The sequence below is a fragment of the Ornithodoros turicata genome, chromosome 3, assembly GCF_037126465.1.
Source record: "Ornithodoros turicata isolate Travis chromosome 3, ASM3712646v1, whole genome shotgun sequence".
Taxonomy (NCBI): Eukaryota; Metazoa; Arthropoda; class Arachnida; order Ixodida; family Argasidae; genus Ornithodoros; species Ornithodoros turicata.
In genome coordinates this window covers 60,260,270-60,278,630 of record NC_088203.1, presented here as the reverse complement: position 1 = coordinate 60,278,630, position 18,361 = coordinate 60,260,270, and the positions used below count along the sequence as shown (strand labels likewise).

The 18,361-nt window shown below is 43.9% G+C and overlaps 1 protein-coding gene across 2 annotated transcripts in view; it reads right to left on the bottom strand.

Annotated features, from left to right (window-relative positions):
• LOC135388515 (transcription initiation factor TFIID subunit 3-like) overlaps positions 1 to 18,361 on the bottom strand; it is a 52,137-nt gene that overhangs the window by 13,286 nt on the left and 20,490 nt on the right. For both annotated transcript variants that reach the window (XM_064618100.1, XM_064618101.1), the window contains exons 5-7: positions 15,201 to 15,320; positions 11,122 to 11,183; positions 3,898 to 4,222 (exon numbers count right to left, since the gene is read on the bottom strand). In XM_064618100.1, the coding sequence (XP_064474170.1) occupies positions 3,898 to 4,222; positions 11,122 to 11,183; positions 15,201 to 15,320 (507 nt within the window). The remainder of the gene's footprint in view (positions 1 to 3,897; positions 4,223 to 11,121; positions 11,184 to 15,200; positions 15,321 to 18,361) is intronic.

Genomic DNA, 18,361 nt, shown 5'->3' with positions numbered 1-18,361 from the left:
TTGTATTGTTACTTATGGGATGACCGGACAGATATGCTAGCTTGTGCAAGTGCAAAAGTACAACAGATAGATAAAAAAAAAGCTAACAAAGTGTTCTCCCCAGTTTTCAGTCCTGCCCCACAGCAATCTTCAATTTTGCAGTACTGGATGCCGCCCTAATTAATGTACAGTGAAACTGCACTTGTCCTAATTAGAGAGGTGTCCAAATTAGAGAATCAACCGTAATAAACCAGTAAAAGAACATGTCATGTTGCCACAACATGCATGCTTGATGAATTTTCTTGAGAAATTTATATAAAATTGGGCCATTTTTACACAAAGAATGCTGAGATCTTACTTTAGACCATGGTTTGTATTGCAAGTTTAACCAAAGCACTTTCAAATGCACACTCGAAAGCACAGCAGTTGACACTGCACTGTGGTGTCATAGATGCAGTCACCGCAGTTAATGAGATTTAATATGCAATCACACTAAATCAAGTTTTTATACTGTTAGCAAGATATCCATCAACAGCGCATACGACATTACTCAGAATTCACTACGTATCTGTATGCTATGATATCCACATAAGGCCCAGCCACACGAGCCATTTTCTCAGCGTTGAACTGTCACGTGTGTCTTGCGGCAAGCTCAGCGGCAAAGAACAACAGAGACGCGTCGCTGCCGAAGTCAGCGACGAGCAGGTCTCGATGGCAAGCGATTGAAGTGGCACGCACAAGTGGCCAATCAGTGATTAGCCTCAGGAAGGTTCCATCTAGTTGCACCACTTTCTGGGAAAGTCTCTGGCTCTTGAGGTCCAGCCATCTGTTGTAATGGCATAGCAGCACGAAGATTCTTCAAAGATCGAACGTAGTTCGCACTCCACGCGCTCTTTAGCTTTCTCAAACCTTCTCTCAACCCTCTCTGTTATCAAAAGAGTCTGCGAGGAACTCTGTGCTAGTTTCGGTTTGAAACCACTGAATGACGCAATGTCGTCTTGCGCATGCAGCTTCTTCACTGCGGGATGAACGGTTGCCGTTTGCGACTTCAACCTTCGAAGCATTCACACTCAGCAGGATGTCGTCTTAAATGGTTCAGAAGCAGAGTTGTTGTTACTGTCGGCATCTTTAACAAAGCCCCGCACGTTGAGCACTTTGACTCTCCATTACGCCGCAAGAAGAACTTCTAAATGAGGCTCCTTCGAGCCCCATCCGGTTCATCAGTAGCACGAGCAGTTGCCATTCAAGTCAGCAAGAAACCCCCGATCACACGAGGTACAGCGTGCAGGTTGACCGGAGGGTCACTCCATGCCAAACGTCCCAGACATTGCGCTCGACCATCCCCGATTTCTTTCAAATAAATTGTGGCTGATTGTTGCCACGCAGCCAATGCTCTCATGGCTTATTTTTGCATCAAAAAATTTTTTGCACCATGGTCACCGCTTGAAGATTGCGATTTGACATGTAACCTACCTGTTGAAAAAAATTTCTAACAAAATAGCTTTTGCGCAAATGCTAACCAACTCTCTTCCGAGTGAAGGCAAAGCATAGTACAGTGAAACCTTCCTATGTTGGACACCCGCGGTGCAGCCGAAGCGTGTCCTACTTACAGAGGTGTCCGAGTTACAGAACATGAGGGAAACAAAAAATTGAAAGGATCACAGCTCTGTTGCAAGACATGTCCCCCTTCTTCAATTTATGGTCCTTAGTGGCACCTGGTGGTAGTGGTACCTCTACCCACTCTTCACTGATAATTATTACTGATTTTGGTAGATTCAATTCCATTGAGATTCCACTCAATGGCATTACCTCTGGAGCTTTTCGAGCAGCGAGGACTTGTCTCTGAAGCGTCAGCCCGCTTTTCATTGCTTTGGTGCAGTGCGTGTTCAAAGGCTCTAGACAAACCGAAGACAAGTGCTCACACAAAGAATTACAATGTAGACTCACAGCACTTGTTTTTGGACTCGAAAAACTAAAACAACAAAATGCTGAGACCAGTATAGGGGAAAAAAGGGGCGAAAGTCAAGGCCACTGAGTGTGCGGGTGCTCCAGTTCAAAAAAAATTTTTCGCTGCTAAAACAAAGTGTTTTGATGAAACGTTGTAAAATAAATGCTCAAGGGGTGTACCATCAAATGCAAGTTGTCTCATATTTTTAGCAGGACCACCTCAGCATGCAATTGACGGCTCAATAGGTGGTAAAAAGCAATATTTCCGAAATTCATTATTTTTTTCTGCGTACTCTTCCAAGTCTGTGCACCTCAAAATATTTTTAACACGTTCTATGCCTCCTACACAACAGTGCTAAACAGTTTCCATAGCTAGGGAAAAATTGGAGAGTTCCGTAACAAATTCCAAAAGTTCACGAAATTTTACAGTTTTCTCGGGGCATGAACTCTGGATAGAAAGTGTCTATCAACTTTAACTGGTCTTGGCATGAAAGCACTATGCTTTGCCTTCACTCAGAAGGGATTTGGTTGGAATTTGCGCAAAAGCTACCTTGTTAGAATTTTACGTGTCAAATCGCAATTTTCAAGCAGCGACCACGTCACAAAAATGTTTTTTGCTGCAAAAATAAGCCGGGAGAGCATCGGCTGCGTGGGAACAATCAACCACAATTTATTTGAAAGAAATCGGGGATGGTCGACCGCAATGTCTGGTTCGTTTGGCATGGAATGACCCCGGGCACAGACGCAAAGGCAATTTTCAGCAGTCAGTGAGCAGACGCGTGCTCGTCGCCTGACGCGGCGCGTGCACAGCAGTTCTAGCGATGGCAATGAGACCATCTCGGAAAACAGCTTTGGCAGTTGTTCCTTTCAGCGATTTCTCCCCTAAAATTTTGTACGTAAATCGAATGATTGACGTGCGTTTTTCAATTGACGTTACAAAGGCAAACTGATTAAGCGTGCACAGTGGCCATTTTGATAGAAACAACGTGCATTATTCAAAAAACTATCAAATATATTCGAATATCGCTAATCGATTTAGAATCTAATCGAATATACTGTTATTTGATTCAATATTCGAAATATTCGAATATTCGCACAGGCCTAATAGACACACGAGGCGTTCCTGTCGGGACTTTGAAAAAATTAGTACCATCCATCAAGGTTCTACTGTATTTATCTGAATAATGCTTAGCGGTGAGAAAAGATATTCCAAAGGCTTGCACGCTAGAATAGAGCAACCAAGCAGTGCTGAATATTGTGGTCAATTGTAAGAACAATCTTAAAGGGGCACTAAAATGCAAAAGCAACCTGCTCTCAAATGGAAGTCCGTGTTTGAATTAGTATAATGCAAGCAAAATTAGTTCACACAGCACTACCGTTTAGAAGAAAAACGCAATGAAAACACAGCCACGTTTGGCGGCAAGGTATAGGATCCACAGGAGGCAAAGATTGGCGGCATCCAATGAGACAGCAAAAGAAGCGCGCACTTACCTATCGTGGCCGTGTGGATTTTGAACGAGTCCGATCGTAGTGTTCCGTATATGCGCGGCATGATGTGTACTGCTGCGTTTTTCAATACCGATTCACTGAATTGTAGCCCACAACAGTTCTCATGAATGTTCCACTGACAACATTTATCTTCACGTCCTTCGGACAGTGACGCCAGTTCGCTTCGCAAAGCACACTATGTTTTTCACCGGGACTGCTCCACGGTGTGGCACGCGCAGCATGGACTAAAAACACCGATGCACGAGCTCAAACGACGTTCACTGCTTAGCGCCAAAGCAAGAAAGAGTCCAGTAAAATTTCGACTGTAGTGCCGTAACGGAATCAAAGTTTTGAATTTTGATAACAAGTACAAAATTAACATAGCATGTAACGTAATTTGCAGTGAACTTGTTTTTGCATTTTAGTGCCCCTTTAAGAAACAGCATGCTTGCACTATGCATGAACAATCTGTGGAATGCCTACCACAATCGTGCCAACAGTTTCCGTGACGACCATCCTAGCCGCAGGAAGTGAAGAGGGAGGCTCTGGCTGCTCTGTTGGCTGTGGGGTAGGACCCTGCTTGGGCACTGTTGCTTTGGACGTAGAAGCAGAGCTACTGCTGGAGGGGGCCTTTGCTCCCCCTTTGGATCCACTTTTCCCCGAATTAGCTACACTCACAGGAGGGGCTGGAGGTACCGATGGAGGGGGCACAGAGGGAGTAAGCAATGGAGGTGATGGACTTCTGCGTGAGGGGCTTTCTTCAGGGGGCTGGGATGGTTCCTTAACTTGAGTCATGGCTTTCAGCAATCTGCAAACATACCATGATATAACTTAGATGACCGCTTATGGAACAGACAGTTTCTATAATAATTAGCTCAAGCATGCCAATGACCAGTCTACACCCTGTTATTGTGAAGGCTCTCACCACAAAAAACACAGAGTATCTCAGTGAGTGGTGAGTTTCTCACCCTGACGGGAGGACATCACGTTCAACGTGACCTTCCAACGCCACTCGCTCAAACGTCGCCCGCCTACGCATTGCTGATGAAGGCCCAATAAGGCCGAAACAGCTGTCCAATGCTGGTGTGGCGACGTTTGGGACTTATAAACAGAGTATCATTAGTTTCTCAAAGCAAGTTGGAGAACAGTTGGAAAGCACAATGTTCTGCCTAAATGCTGTGGCCTTTCTGTGATGCACTTCTCAGAAACAAAAAGTAGATTGATTCTATTAGTAAAGGCAGTACCAGTGAAGAAGGAAGACTATGCGCTCACTCATAGTGAGCTAAGGAGCACAGTACAACCTCGTTAACGCATATTTTCACTTTAAACGTAGTCAAGCTGAATCCTCGACTAGGCAGCCATTGAACGTTATGCATTTAATGTTCACTTAACCCATAGTGGCTCTTCGCATACTTGTCAGTTCCTGTGATGTCAGTCCTTGCACTCATATTGCTAAGTCCATGGAGAAAGAAAGAGGAGTCAACTTGTCAAACACGTTGCCATTGTTACGATGGAGCTTTATTGTTCCATTGTGCCATTGTTTTTATTGTGTTATTGTTCTCTTATGGCTTCACTTATGTGTTCTCTTTGTGTAGCGAATGAACGAGACACAGACATTTACCACCTAACACACGCTTTGCCTCTGCGTCAGGTTGTGTTGCGCTGAATGACCGGATCCCCCGCAAGCCGCTGCCGCTGCCTCCGAAGGCGCGGCTGCTCATCCCGACGTGCTCGGTGAGCGTCCACATCACTGTTCGAAGGGACAGACTCCATCGTAGTCCACTCATGGTTTTATACTAACATCGTAGCGTATCTGCCACCCTAAACCGAACACAAGTGCAACTGCTTCAGAGGCTGAAGAAGCACACTCAAGATATGTCCGGCCACTTCGAAGAGTGAAGGAGAACTGACGACTGCCGCGCACCGACTCAGCCTAGCCTACTCCACATGCGCGCTTCCATCCTCCTTGCTACTCTCCACTTCTCCGACAGCTTTGCTCCACTCGAGGCCTCAGACAGAGAATAGTCTTTTTTTCAGACATGGGGGTTCTAATGCTAACACATTAAAAGCATGGACGTTCACCATGCAGCTGCAGCATAATGACTTTGTCTGCAGCAATGGATGGCTATCTAGATTAAAGGACTGGTCAGCTTCAGAATCGTGTCCAGAGAAGGCACACAAAGGCACGCAAAAGACAGGGAAAACAAGAGTCCAACTACCATCCACAAGATATCTTCAATGTGGACGAGTCTGAGCTGCCCTACAAAATGCTGCCCATCATAAACCCGAGAATAAAGGAGAGACTTATACCTAAAGCCCCTATACTTCATAAAAGTAGCGTGAACCTTTCAAGATCGCCGCTTTCCTCCTCTCTCACGCAGTCTACAGCATCTTGCCTCTTTCACCGCATAGCCGAATTTTGCGCCCGGTTGGGCCGCTGTAGTGAATTTTTGTTTCTGTTCAGAACCATTTCACGGATTGGTCATGCATATGTGGTCAATGAGCATTGCATACATTTTTGAGAACGTAAAACTGTGCAGAGTATTTGACCATACAGTATACCATTCTCCTGTTTGTAAATCAACCTCACAGAACAGTATCGGTTGTTGAAATTCCTGTTGACGTGTGATGCCCTTTTGACAGATACTTTTCTGTCCCCAACCACTTCACTTTACTGAACCAAGTTGAACCAATTCGTTTGAACCAAGCAAGGGCACTGCTTGAATTGAGCGACTTTTCAATACGATAAAAACATGGCAGGCCGTACAAAATTTCAAGATTGCTTGAATTAACCCGAAGACTTATTGGAGCTTTAACAAAGGACAGCCTAATTAATTGCTTAAGCAATGCACTATGACAGCTAGTCCTACATCTACCCTTATGCCACCGATATATCTCTACTATAGGAAAGAGATGTTTTTTACCACAGCATATGCTTTCTGAAACGACAAACTGAGAAGCAAAATAGAAAAAGCAAATGTGTATAAGGGCGTTCTTCCAACCAGATTCTTCAATGAGGAGGAATTTGTAAAAATTGATAAATAATAATCCATCCAGCGGTCATCATCTACAATGCATGTGATGTCTCACTCCAATGCATCTACTCAATGCCACAAACACGTGGGTGCTTTATTTAATGTGATTAATTATTTTTCCCTTGACACTTCAGTTTTCATCGTGGGACTAAATTTCATGAGTACATTCGATGAAAACATATCCAGAATGTACAAAACTAATGTTTCGGCAGTAAACAAGCAGTAATGTTCTGCTTGTCTGAACACGGCAACAACACGGCTGCCGTCTGCTACGGTGCAGCCATCCAGGTGGCGCCACTGTCGAGGCCAAGGCAGAAAAGAGTGTGTGTGGGGGAGGGAAGGAGGAGTTGTCGCTACTTTTAGTATTCAGGGGGTTTAGTTATACCAGCGGCAAACATGTCAAAGACAAGATTTCTGTGGCTTTTGGTGTTAAACATGACTAGGAATGAAAAGCTTCAACTTGTGATTATCGCAAAATCCGCAAACTCAAGGTGTTTCAAAGGTGGGTGACTGCCATCGAGTACCATCTACCAGAGCAACAGGAAAGCTTACATATATACATAGATTTTCGAAGCGTACACACACATCATGGACTGTCATTTCACCATCAAGCAAAGCAGTGTTGTTGTTGTGTTCGACAATGCGTCATCTCACAGTAATGTGCAAAACCTATCTGCCAGAAACTAGTGTTCCTAGTGCCCAAACACTGTGGTGCCTCCACAACCCCTAGACCAGGGAGCAATTCTGATTGTTAAAGGACTGTACAAAAAGGATCTCCTTCATAGAATTCTCCTTGCCATTGAGAAGAAAAAGTCTCATTCCACTGACCTACTGAGCCCGATACACTTGCTCCAATACTCATAGAGCCAAGCTGTACCGACAATGGCGCAAAATCGAGGTTCGTCATGAAGGCAGAGGGCATTTGATACCTGCAAGACGCTTCTTGCAGAGGTCCTGGAGTCAGGGAGGTGCTGAAAGTGTACACTTCAGCTTGTCCCGAGATGTGGTCAACGGGTGCGTTAAATAGGCGCCCCTCATTTGGCACACTCAAATTGGGAGTATGAGACACCCGGAGCGGACACTAAACAGTGAAAAGCAACTTTGGAGCACTACACTGCTCGCTCGCTGATGCCACTTCTTGTTGTCTGCTAATGCAGTGCGCAGACAGAGGACATGTCTGCTTGGTTTGAACCTATAACAACGACGGAGGTTGTGAAGACTTTTCATTGTAACAGCTAACGAAATGGAAAAGATGGGAATTTGTAGCTGTTTTCTGTGAAGATGACTGGATGGTACGAAGATGTCTGCATTAAAGCACTGCATTTCCCGCGAATAACCACCAGTATCCACGTGGAAGTTGTCCACTAATAAAAAAGCATGTAACAGTTATAAAGATACTACAGTTTAATGAAATCGTCGTATTTTGCTTCTGCCAGCGCTCAACAAAAAGTATGTAATGAAAAATCTCAAGCACCTGGATGCTTGCTGTCTGCTTCCATGCACCCAAATGAAATGGGAGTGCAAAAAGCAGCTCGGAGTCTCTCACTCCCGGGTGCGCAAGTGGCGCTTATGTCACGTTATGTGAGAAAAGTCTGAAACACTCCCCCCACAAGGCGCCTACTTAACACACCCAATGATGTCACTGTCGCAACATTGCTGTGGTGGTGGGGCAGCAATACAGTCGCCGACCGATTTTTCGGACTTTTAAAATCCACAAAAACAGTCTGAATTATTGAGCAGTCCGAATTTTCAGTCAATGACACAAATCTCTCCCAAAATGATTTTTTTATTAAAGAAAACTCAAAAGGGCACAAAAAAACTATCACTCCGCGTTTGTTTTGTTGTGCGTATGCGAGAAATGGTGTTGCGACGTCTTTCGGCTAATATGTGATGTCGTCACGGTAGACATTTCCGAGCGTATCGACGGCCGCAAGTATTGGTGTCGTTGAAGGAGTAGAAATAGCACTCGCGTCATCGTCGTCGTCGGAGCCCTCCGCTGGCAGGTCGGGGACTTGTGAAACGATTTTCCCATCAGTCATTTCGGCACAAAATTCTGCACATTCATCCACTTCGGCGTAAATTTCAAATGTTACATTTACCTGAGCTTCGGAGGCCCTCTACCAGTGCCCGGCCGTCCACCGATCCGTCGTCCATAGCGATACCAACTGTGCTCGTACTCCGTACTTGCGTACTGTCCTTACAAAATCCGGCTTGATGAAAACTGTTTGCTATAGTACTCCCTTTCAGTGCTTCCCACGACTCCCACGAGTCGGCAAGAACATGAAGTGTGGCGACAAGCGTAACGTTATAATTAGTCTTGTTTTCGTAGCAGTGCGCAGCACGCGAGAGTGGGCGGGACCAGTAGAGAACCTTGAGATTTTTTACGATTCTTTGGTCCGTGGGCTGCAGGACACTTGTTGTATTCGGAGGCAAGAACTCTAAACGCATCGCTTGGAGGTTCTGTACTGCGCCATGTGCTGTGCAGTCATCGATGAACATAACGCTCCTCTTGCCGACGTGCTCGCGTCTTCATCGCATTCGTCAGTATCCACGAAGTCGATGGCGCCACCCTCAGAATCACTTGAAGGCACGGACATCATTTTGTGGTTTCATTTCTTTTCTCCAACAATAGCATGTTTATGGGTGCTTGTGGCGTGTGTGCATAACCTCATCAGTTGTCCGCACACGTAAACTCCGCCTCCGCGAGCGCTTCCTGTGCACGCTGAGGCACGCCGGTAGCAAAGGCGCAAGAAAAAAAAAAAAAGGAGGGGAATATGTACGAAAAATCGAACCGTACCTGCGAAAAACGGTCCGAATCTTCGGACATCAAAATACATTGGCTCAATAGGGCGTCTGATAAAGCCACAACTTTTGTCCTAAATATTGGAAAGTCTGAATTTTGGGAGTCCGAAAAATCGGTCGGTGACTGTATGTCAGTGCTGTCGCTCTTGAAGCGTCATCCAATGCAAGTGATGACACGGACAACACAGACATGGAAGAGGACATTTGGCGCCTGATGGTTGCAGAAACCACGCCGGCATTGGTTGTCGTGCGACTGTTTGCATAGAAAAGGGGATTGATGGAGCAGCTGGTTTCAGGTTTAAAACAATTTGAATCGAGACTCCTCGCTGTGAGGTCGGCATATTGGCAGACCGAGATCACAGACTTCTGTCAAACAGCATGAAAGAGAGAGTTGGGCTCCTGCTTCTTTCACAAAATGCCTCTCATTTTGTTTGTTTCATTTTTAGTGCGTTGGTAGGTGTCATAATTAACATCCGCTTATCCCACAGTACTGCTTTGTATGTACTTTTCCTGTGTCCGTGCGAGGTATGTGCTAACGAGGTTCTACTGTAGTATAAGTGACATACGTATCTCAACACTGCCGTTGACCCAAAAAGTACAAAGAGGAGAAAAATGAGGACCGAGCACGTGGATTTGGGGTACACGCTGAACAACATTCATGCAGATCATTCTTTCCTTTTGTTTCTCACCACCTGTTGCACCAATCTCAGCTAACAGCTCCACTCCTGCAAGTTCGAGGGTGGTTCCATAAGTTTCCGGCCCGAGGTACAAAATGCGCGCGAATTTGAACATGCGATTAAGGACGCATGGCGCCATCTGCTGAAGGGCCGGAGCACCACCCTCAACCCTCTCCATGCTTTTGTCGGTTGGAGAGCGGCATTTCAAACAGCCAGTTAAAATGGAAAAAATCGAGTACCGCGCTGTGATAAAATTCTTGACAAAAGAGGGACTTTCGCCTACAGAAATTAAAGCGCGACAGGACAACGTGTACAGGGAAGCCTCTCCGTCGTACACCACGGTAAATCACTGGGGTTAGCAGTTTCGACTGGGGCGAGAGTCCATTGAAGATGATCCACGCGATGGTCATCCAGTGGAATTAGTGACACAAGAAAATTTGTCTCTTGTCGAGTTGGAAGTGCTGAGGAAGTGCGGAGCAACCGGCGTCTGAAGGTGAAGGAAATCTCAGAAAGTAATTGTACTTTGTTTGTTTTTTTCACCTATGTCAGTCTATCACTTATTAGCGTTCATTATATTTACAAATGATTTTACAGCCAATCATGGATGCTGTCATTCTAATTGTCATGCATGCAGTGACATTGATAACGATGTACGACACCCTTTCGGTTTTGTGCACAGAAAGGATTTCTGCAAAGTTCTGACCGATACGATAACATTGTGCATGTATGCAGAAATGTAAAATAGAGCTAGGAAATAAAGCTAAAATTCCATTATGGCATGCCAGCTTAAGATCTTACTGGAATCTGGAACCTTACTGGAATTGTGTATAAATAGAGCCTGAAGTTTTAGGGTTTAACCCGATTCTTCCCTGAATGTGCACCCCGAATTGAAGGTTGCCTCTTCAGGGTGAAACCCCATTTTTACCCGGCAAATTGCCCTCACTGAGAAATCCGTAGGAATGCACACTTAGCTTGTTTGGCAGCAAATGCAGTTACATCACAGTTTGTACCTAACGAGTACAGTTAGTTTGAGTAACTGAGCCCGGTTTCTCCCCGAATTTAGCATACTGGAAGTTTTTCCACCCGAATTTTCATGAATTTAGAGCACATGTTTATTTACCCGATTTTTACCCTCCGAATTTAGAAAAAAATATTTGCCAAAAACTTCAGGCTCTATGTATAAATGTACTTACAGTTTGGTAGCACTCGGCTTCGATGCTAGTTTGACTGTGATCTTGGGTATGCTGTCATCTTTCTGCAAAAGAAACCTCTGTTTAAGGATACAAGGACACAATCTTTTTTTGGAATATCTCAATGAACATCAGCCTACAGTATCGCAGCCAACTTGTTTGTGGTATTTTCACCATGGACATTAGTTTCATGCTGCAGCAAATTCTATGTCCAAAATACGCACTGATCATCACCGTTTCAGCAAAAGATGGATGCTATCATTTTGATTGCAATGCTAACTTGGTCATATGCTCAAAATTAGAGATGGGACGAATCCAGAATTTTCCAAATCCGAATCCGAGGAAGGTTCTCAGAATCCACGAACCTTACGAATCTCGAATCTTTTGTATTCTTTCTTTAAAAAGAGTTTAAAAAGCCAGAAATAAAACTTCTACTGAAAAGTGCTTTGAAGCAGCATATGATATATTTGTTTAACGAAAAACAAATCAAATAATAGTTCAGTTTCAGGAGAAAATATCCAAATATAGTTCTTCTTAAATGTAATTTATTTAACATGTAATTCATCGACTACAAGAAATACATAAATTATCGAGTCTCAATTATTTCCATAAAGCTAGCAACTATCAAAAGCAAAACCATGTTACTTTTAAACTTGCAATGTAACAGCTCCTGCCTGAACCCTTTCAGTCCAGAGCAATGTAAACAAACAAACTAGTCCGCGGAAAACACCCTTCGGTCAATAAGGCTTTCGGTGGACTCCGGAGGCGCCAATTTGAAAAAGAAACAAACAAACGTGGTTGGTGGATTCGAAAGATTCAATTCGCCATTTTCGGCACTGGGATTCGGATTCCCGAATCCCTGCCCAGGATTCAAGGATTCACGGATTCAGTTTGCACATCCCTACTAAAATTGATAATTTGATGTCAGAAAAGAAAGAGGTTACAGTTACAGGCTCATATTTCATTCAAATAGGAAAGAGCTCACATTAGAATCCTCCTTTTCAGATTTACATTTGTAATTAGAACATTTGCACAGTGAGAGACTGCACTTAGGGTAACTTATGCTGTAGTATTAGTATCTTGATAAATAAACTTAACACGACAGCAGTTGTGGTGTAGCGGTAGAATATCTGACCGTAATCAGAAGGCCCAGGTTCCAATCCTGGCATCAGCATCTTTTTTCTTAGTTATTTTATTTCATTGATTCTTGGGCGTTTCAAGGCTTACATGTTGTGTTTGTCCTTAAATTTGGCTGCCTCGGCCAATTCCCGTTGTTTACGTTGCATGGTGGAATTATATCCCCTGTAAATACCTCGGGGTACACATGCAGACCAATCTTTTGTCGAACAAACATAGAGGGCCTATTCACACGGTGCAACTTTAGCCGCCAGTTGCGCTACTAGGTTGTGCCATATGAACAGTGAAACTATGGTGATGCAATTCGGTTGCAGAAGTTGCAGGTTGGGATCACATCTACAAGCGATTCTTGCCACAACTTTCAGGTGCAATCTGTCAATCACCTGGCTGCCTCCCCGAAGACATCCAATCACTATGGCTGGCCTCCTTCAAGTGGCTTCCTGTGAGAAGCTTCCGCTGCTTCTATGGCCGGCACCACCCTCGCGATTGTGAGGTACGAGGATGCAGGAGGCACACAATTTCCACAGTAGTAGTTTAGGTAAAACACCTCGTGACAATGTATCTTTATGTTACCTCAATGCAAGCTGTCAAGTTAATTTACAGCTCCCCTAAACAAGTGAAAAGATATTGTGGTTGATCACCTTTTCGGAAAATCAACTTAAGAAGATGCTGTGGCAACAATAGCTCAAAATTTGGGAAATCATCCATATACGGGCACATGTGAAGCTGGGGCGTTATGGAGAGATTTTAGGTGGAAAAAATCGTTTTGAGAAAAGAGTTCGTCAACGAACGCAACAGTGTAGCAGTATGCAAAGCTGCAGTTACGATGCACCGAGTTGCGCGCTGTGTGAAAGGAACCCATGTGGTGAAAGTTTAATTGCACGCAACTCCCGTAGGAGAAAAATTGCAGCTATAGTTGCGCCGGATGAATAAACCCATAGAATGCACAACTCACAAAGCAAACCATACGCTCGGCTACCTCAGGCAGACCCTACACCTTGCACGTAAGCACATAAAGTGTCTAGCATACATAACATTTGTTTGTCCACAACAAAGTTCTGCGCCAATGCCAACTGTTTGGGTCCCAAACACAAGACATTAATTAACGACCCTGAAGTAATGCAAACCCATGCATCTCGTTTCATTGCCCCAACAGAGTCTTCTCTTCATTACAGTGATTCAACCATTAAAAGCATTGTTTCCCTTCTTCGTAGTCAAAGACAAGTCACCGGCCTCATACTTTTTCAGAAAATGTACCAATCAACCCGCTTTGACCATCCTGCATGACCAACAACATATCCCCGAAGCGACCCTTTCAAGGTTACGCGGATCGCAACTAGAACTGTGTTCTTCTCAAATTATGTATTTTCTTGTACAAACCATAGTGGAATGGAATTGGTTTCCTCAGACCATTGTGACTTTAAAGTAGCTTGGAAGGCAGCTCCAACGTATATTTTTCAATCACGTGATGTGAACATACTACCTTCAGGAACTGTCACACAAAGCATTTCTTTTGGGAAGCATGCATTTTCTGAGAACATTCGTTTACGAGAGTAGATGTAGAGCCACTCCTTCTGGCATGTTGAGACATCAGATCAGTGGAACACTCTTACTGATGATGAAGGAAACAAACGCAATGGATCGAGTCCTCTACTCCCCACATGGGATGGGTGGTACCAAATACAAGTGCAAAAATAAACAAACAGAAGTCATGCTTCACTATTGGGTGACTGACATGACGTTGCAAACTGGCAGCCAAGGGAAGCGGCTTTTCTGACCGGCAAGATTAATAGCTCTCTTGCATAACAGAACTGCACCCCGCACTCGTACTTTTTGTGTGAATATGTATCCCAGGGCTTCTAATTCAAACTTGTACTTCTCCTGACGTTTTTGTTTGTTTTTTAACCCTGCCATGCTTCTTTCACCAGTGTTGGGGTAACTACGTTACTTTTCTTGGTAACTTTTATCTTAACTTGTTGCATTTGAGCTCCAGTAACTTCTTGAGGAACTTGTTCCTTCTTTCGGTATCTTTGTCAAAGTAACTTGGGGTAAGATCCAAGTTCCTTTTGTTTGACTGTGGTATACGAATATCGCAAGCTGCATCCTCCCTCTTTAATGAGACGACGGCCGCGGTAAACACTACAAATTTGATGCCGCTTAGCAAGCGACGAGCTTTTGAAAGGATGAAGTACCTTCATTTAATTGTCAACAAGCAAACAATTTGAATTCCTCATGGTACTTTAATTTTGCGAGACCTCATCTACTGCAAAGTGCGCACGTTCTGAATAGTGTGCCCTTGAGCCCGCGCATGAATGTGTTGGATAAATGTTTGTGGAATTCAATTCCTGGTGCTAACAGGACTTTTTCCGCAAAGAATTTTCTGTACTATGCGAGCCTATGCTCCTGCCATAGCCTTAGCAAGGCTGCAGTATGTATAAATACAGCCCTGTCTCGCTTATCCGGAGTTCAGATATCTGGAAAACTCGTTATCCGGACTACATTACAGAGAACTAACCTGCTACCATTGGATTTTGTCTGGGTTATCCGGAAATTGTTATCCGTATCTGGACAACAAGTATGGGGACCAACCTTCCAGGACCTAGGTCTTCTGATTCACTTATCCGGAAAAGTGTCAACATCCTCTGTCCCCGGCATATGCTGTGTTTGTATTGTTCCGGAAAAGGGTCACATCTCACAGGGGCATTCTGTACTGTTTGACTCCCCTTTCTTCAAAGGTCACTCTGTTTTCGTGTGGAAAAGCAGGTGACTTACGCACTAGGTGAACGGGTCGACCTGAGCATGCGGCAATTCCTCCTGGCATCTAGCACGAGTATCATTCTGCCTTAGAAAGCTAGTTTTCAGCTGACTGTTAAAATCGGAACATTTTCTTTCAAAGGAGGTCTAAACATTGTTCACGAATAAGCATAACAAAGCAAGAAAGACACCTTTTCCTCTTTGCTTTTCTTCTCTTTGCCAGTTTTAGTCTTGCTTTTCTTATTGCTTTTACCTTCTTTCGCCTTCTTCTTCGGTGGTGATATTTTTTCCTTCTGTTCAACTACTTTGCTCTGAATGAACAAAAAATACACGTTAAGCACAAAACCTACACATATCACCTTCAAAAAGAAAGTACAGTAGAACCTCGTTAAACTGTACCCACTTAAGCCGTAGCTGAATTGGATATGCGAGGAAATTATCAAAAAGCGTATGCGAGAAAATTACCAAAAAGCGTAATGTATCTTATGTCTGCTTAAACAAGAGTGGCTTTTTTGCGTACCAGTTGGACAATGAGTAGTGTTTTCACATTCAGACCCGGTATGGTTTAAAGGGGTTCCACCGTATAGTGTGTATAGCAGCATAGTATTACAGTTGAACATGTGAAGCATCCCATGATATGACGTCTCCTCAACTGTAGAACAGTGAATTAAATAAGCAAATTAAGGAGGAGTCCTTCTGTAAGCCAGCATTCGTGATTATTACGTGATTCATCAGTGTAGAGCACTTCACAGAGAGCAGCCATTCTTGACCAACCATAATTATTCTCGAAACTGCTATGTGCTCAGGATAATGCCACCAAAATGTAGAACGAGAATGGCTGTGCACTCGAAATAAAGACTTCTCTTTTATAGACCAAGAAATGAAAATCGGCATGCAATTTCAAATTATACAATCTGAGTCTGTATATTTGTAAAAGAAATATTTATTCTAAAGGGGCACTAAAATACAAAAATCTCTCATCATAGAATGAAAGATGCCATTAACTTTGACAGCAATACAAATGCAACAGGATTCATCTGTTGTGTCATTCATAATTGAGCCTCTGAATGCAATAAGGGGATAAGTCGAAAAATCACAAACCGAGAAAACTGCAAGTGAATATTTGGTCAAGTAATTGCGGATGAGTTTCCTCGGATAACCCAAATGCAAAATGTGTAACATCTATGCATGTGTCTACTCTACATGCATGTCCTGTTAGCATCATTTCTGGGCGTGTGACTTAGCAGAAATTGAACAAAACACCGCAGCATGATATATCCCCTTTTTCTATATAACGCCGCACGGACAGGGTTTTTGTGCAGGAAAAAACAGTTTTCACGAGTCGGACTTTTATGGTGACGTCAGGACGGGCGAAGTTACCTTTGTGCAGTGGAGCAGCCTAGATCGTGATTATCGTGCTGCTAAACGGGCACAATGTTGGAAATAATGTTCTGTATGGCCAGCAAAATATGACTTATTAGTATAGTGCGCATGTGTTTGCTTTTTTTTCGATTACAACGCTCAGCAGCATTGCTGGCACGGTCACGTGAGGTAGGAAGAACATGTTTTTCGAGTGGAAGACGAAGTTCATTTCCGCATTGTAGCAAAATATAAGCTACACAATTTGTATGCGTGTGTAGAAAAGGGGCATGATCTGGCCGTCCCTCCCATTGACACACATGCATTTCCCGTTTCTTACCCTCATATAGTGGGTCAATAAATTGCAATACGGCCCTAAATTTTCTTTGGCAGGTACATACTGGTACGTAGATGTCATTGCAACAAAAATACTAAAAATGAGATAATTTGACTTATCCCCTTATTGCATACAGAGGTTCAATTTAAGCATCAAACAAACCACAATATCTATTGCTGTCAAGGTAACTGCATTTCTCATTTCACGAGGAGGAATTTTTGCATTGTACACCAATGTACATCAAAATTTTATGTCGAAAGGCATGGCGATGCAGTCGGAGGAAGGAGATTTTCTGACCACGAGATTGAAAGCTCTACTGTGCACAAGGATTGTGCGCTGCACTCGTACCTTATGTATGAATATGTATCCCAGAGTTTGCAATTCTAATTTTTACTCCTATTTGCTTAGACTCCTTCCACGCTCCTTTAATGCACCAGGAAATCTACAGCACACTCTAATTTGACACTGAAAATTAATCTGCGATAGACACAGCGCAGCGCTAACCATGTGCACTTTGGCAGCTACTCTTGTCCCAGGAGTTGTGGCACCTCATTGGCATTTAGTAGAGCTGTGCGAATAGCAAAATTTCCATTGCGAATAGTTTACGAATATTTTACTGGCGAATCGAATCCAAATAATTTCTTCAGGCGGCGAATCGAATTCGAATAATCAGGAAAAGCCCAATTTGAATCATTTGGAATACCTCATGGTGAAATATTTTGTGGTGTTGATGATGTTCTGCTCCAAACTTGTGAGCCTTTTCACCCAGCATAATATATCGTGAGAGAAGGGTTTCTTAGGCAATTTGAGGCTTTGTTTTTATCTGTCCCTTCTATGTTGTTCGAGCCTCCGAACATCAGTTTCTCTCTTGTCTCTCTTCATCCTTCATCGAGAGAAGGGTCCCTCTGTGTTATGTATGGTAGACTGCATTAGTGGGATGAACTCCATTGAGTGAACATGTTGCAGTCAACATGCAGTCAACATGTTCCATGTAGTCTGCTTTGTGTGCATCGCCCCATTTCTATGTTTACATTGTGAATTTCCTGTACATTTTTTAGAAACAGCACATATTTCCATCTGTTACTGAACATAAAGCGCTAACCGCATACGACGAATTCTCGACGGAAAAACGGCCACCGTCACCGTTTTTCCGGTGAGCCGACGCGAGCAATGGGAACTTCACCGATTTCTCGACGACAGCGGTGGACAGAAAAAATCGGCGAAGAGCGGAAGCGGCCGCTCGACGGCAGCCAATAGAATCGCTCCACGCGCTGTCGTTCCACGAGCGGATATGCCGGACCAGTGGCGGGCAATTCGGATGCCCGTATGGCTAACCTGGAAAGTGGGAAGGATGCTGTCGTCCGCTCGCTGCTGTCTGAGGGCGCTTTTGTAGCGCTTGCTTCGAGAGTATGCATTGACCGCAAGAACTATTCTGTGTGTCACTATAACTTTTCTACGTGTAGCAAAATATTTGTCAGTTAATTTGAAGTCAAACTTTAACACGGACTAACGAAACGCCCGCTAGGAAAGCCACCGTCCACCGCAGTGGAAATCTGTGCATGCGGTTCAACCCGCCGTTTTTCCGTCGAGTTGTCGTGCCGGTGGGGAAGTTGGCCGTTTTTTCGTCGAGAAATCGTCGTATGCGGTTACCGCTTA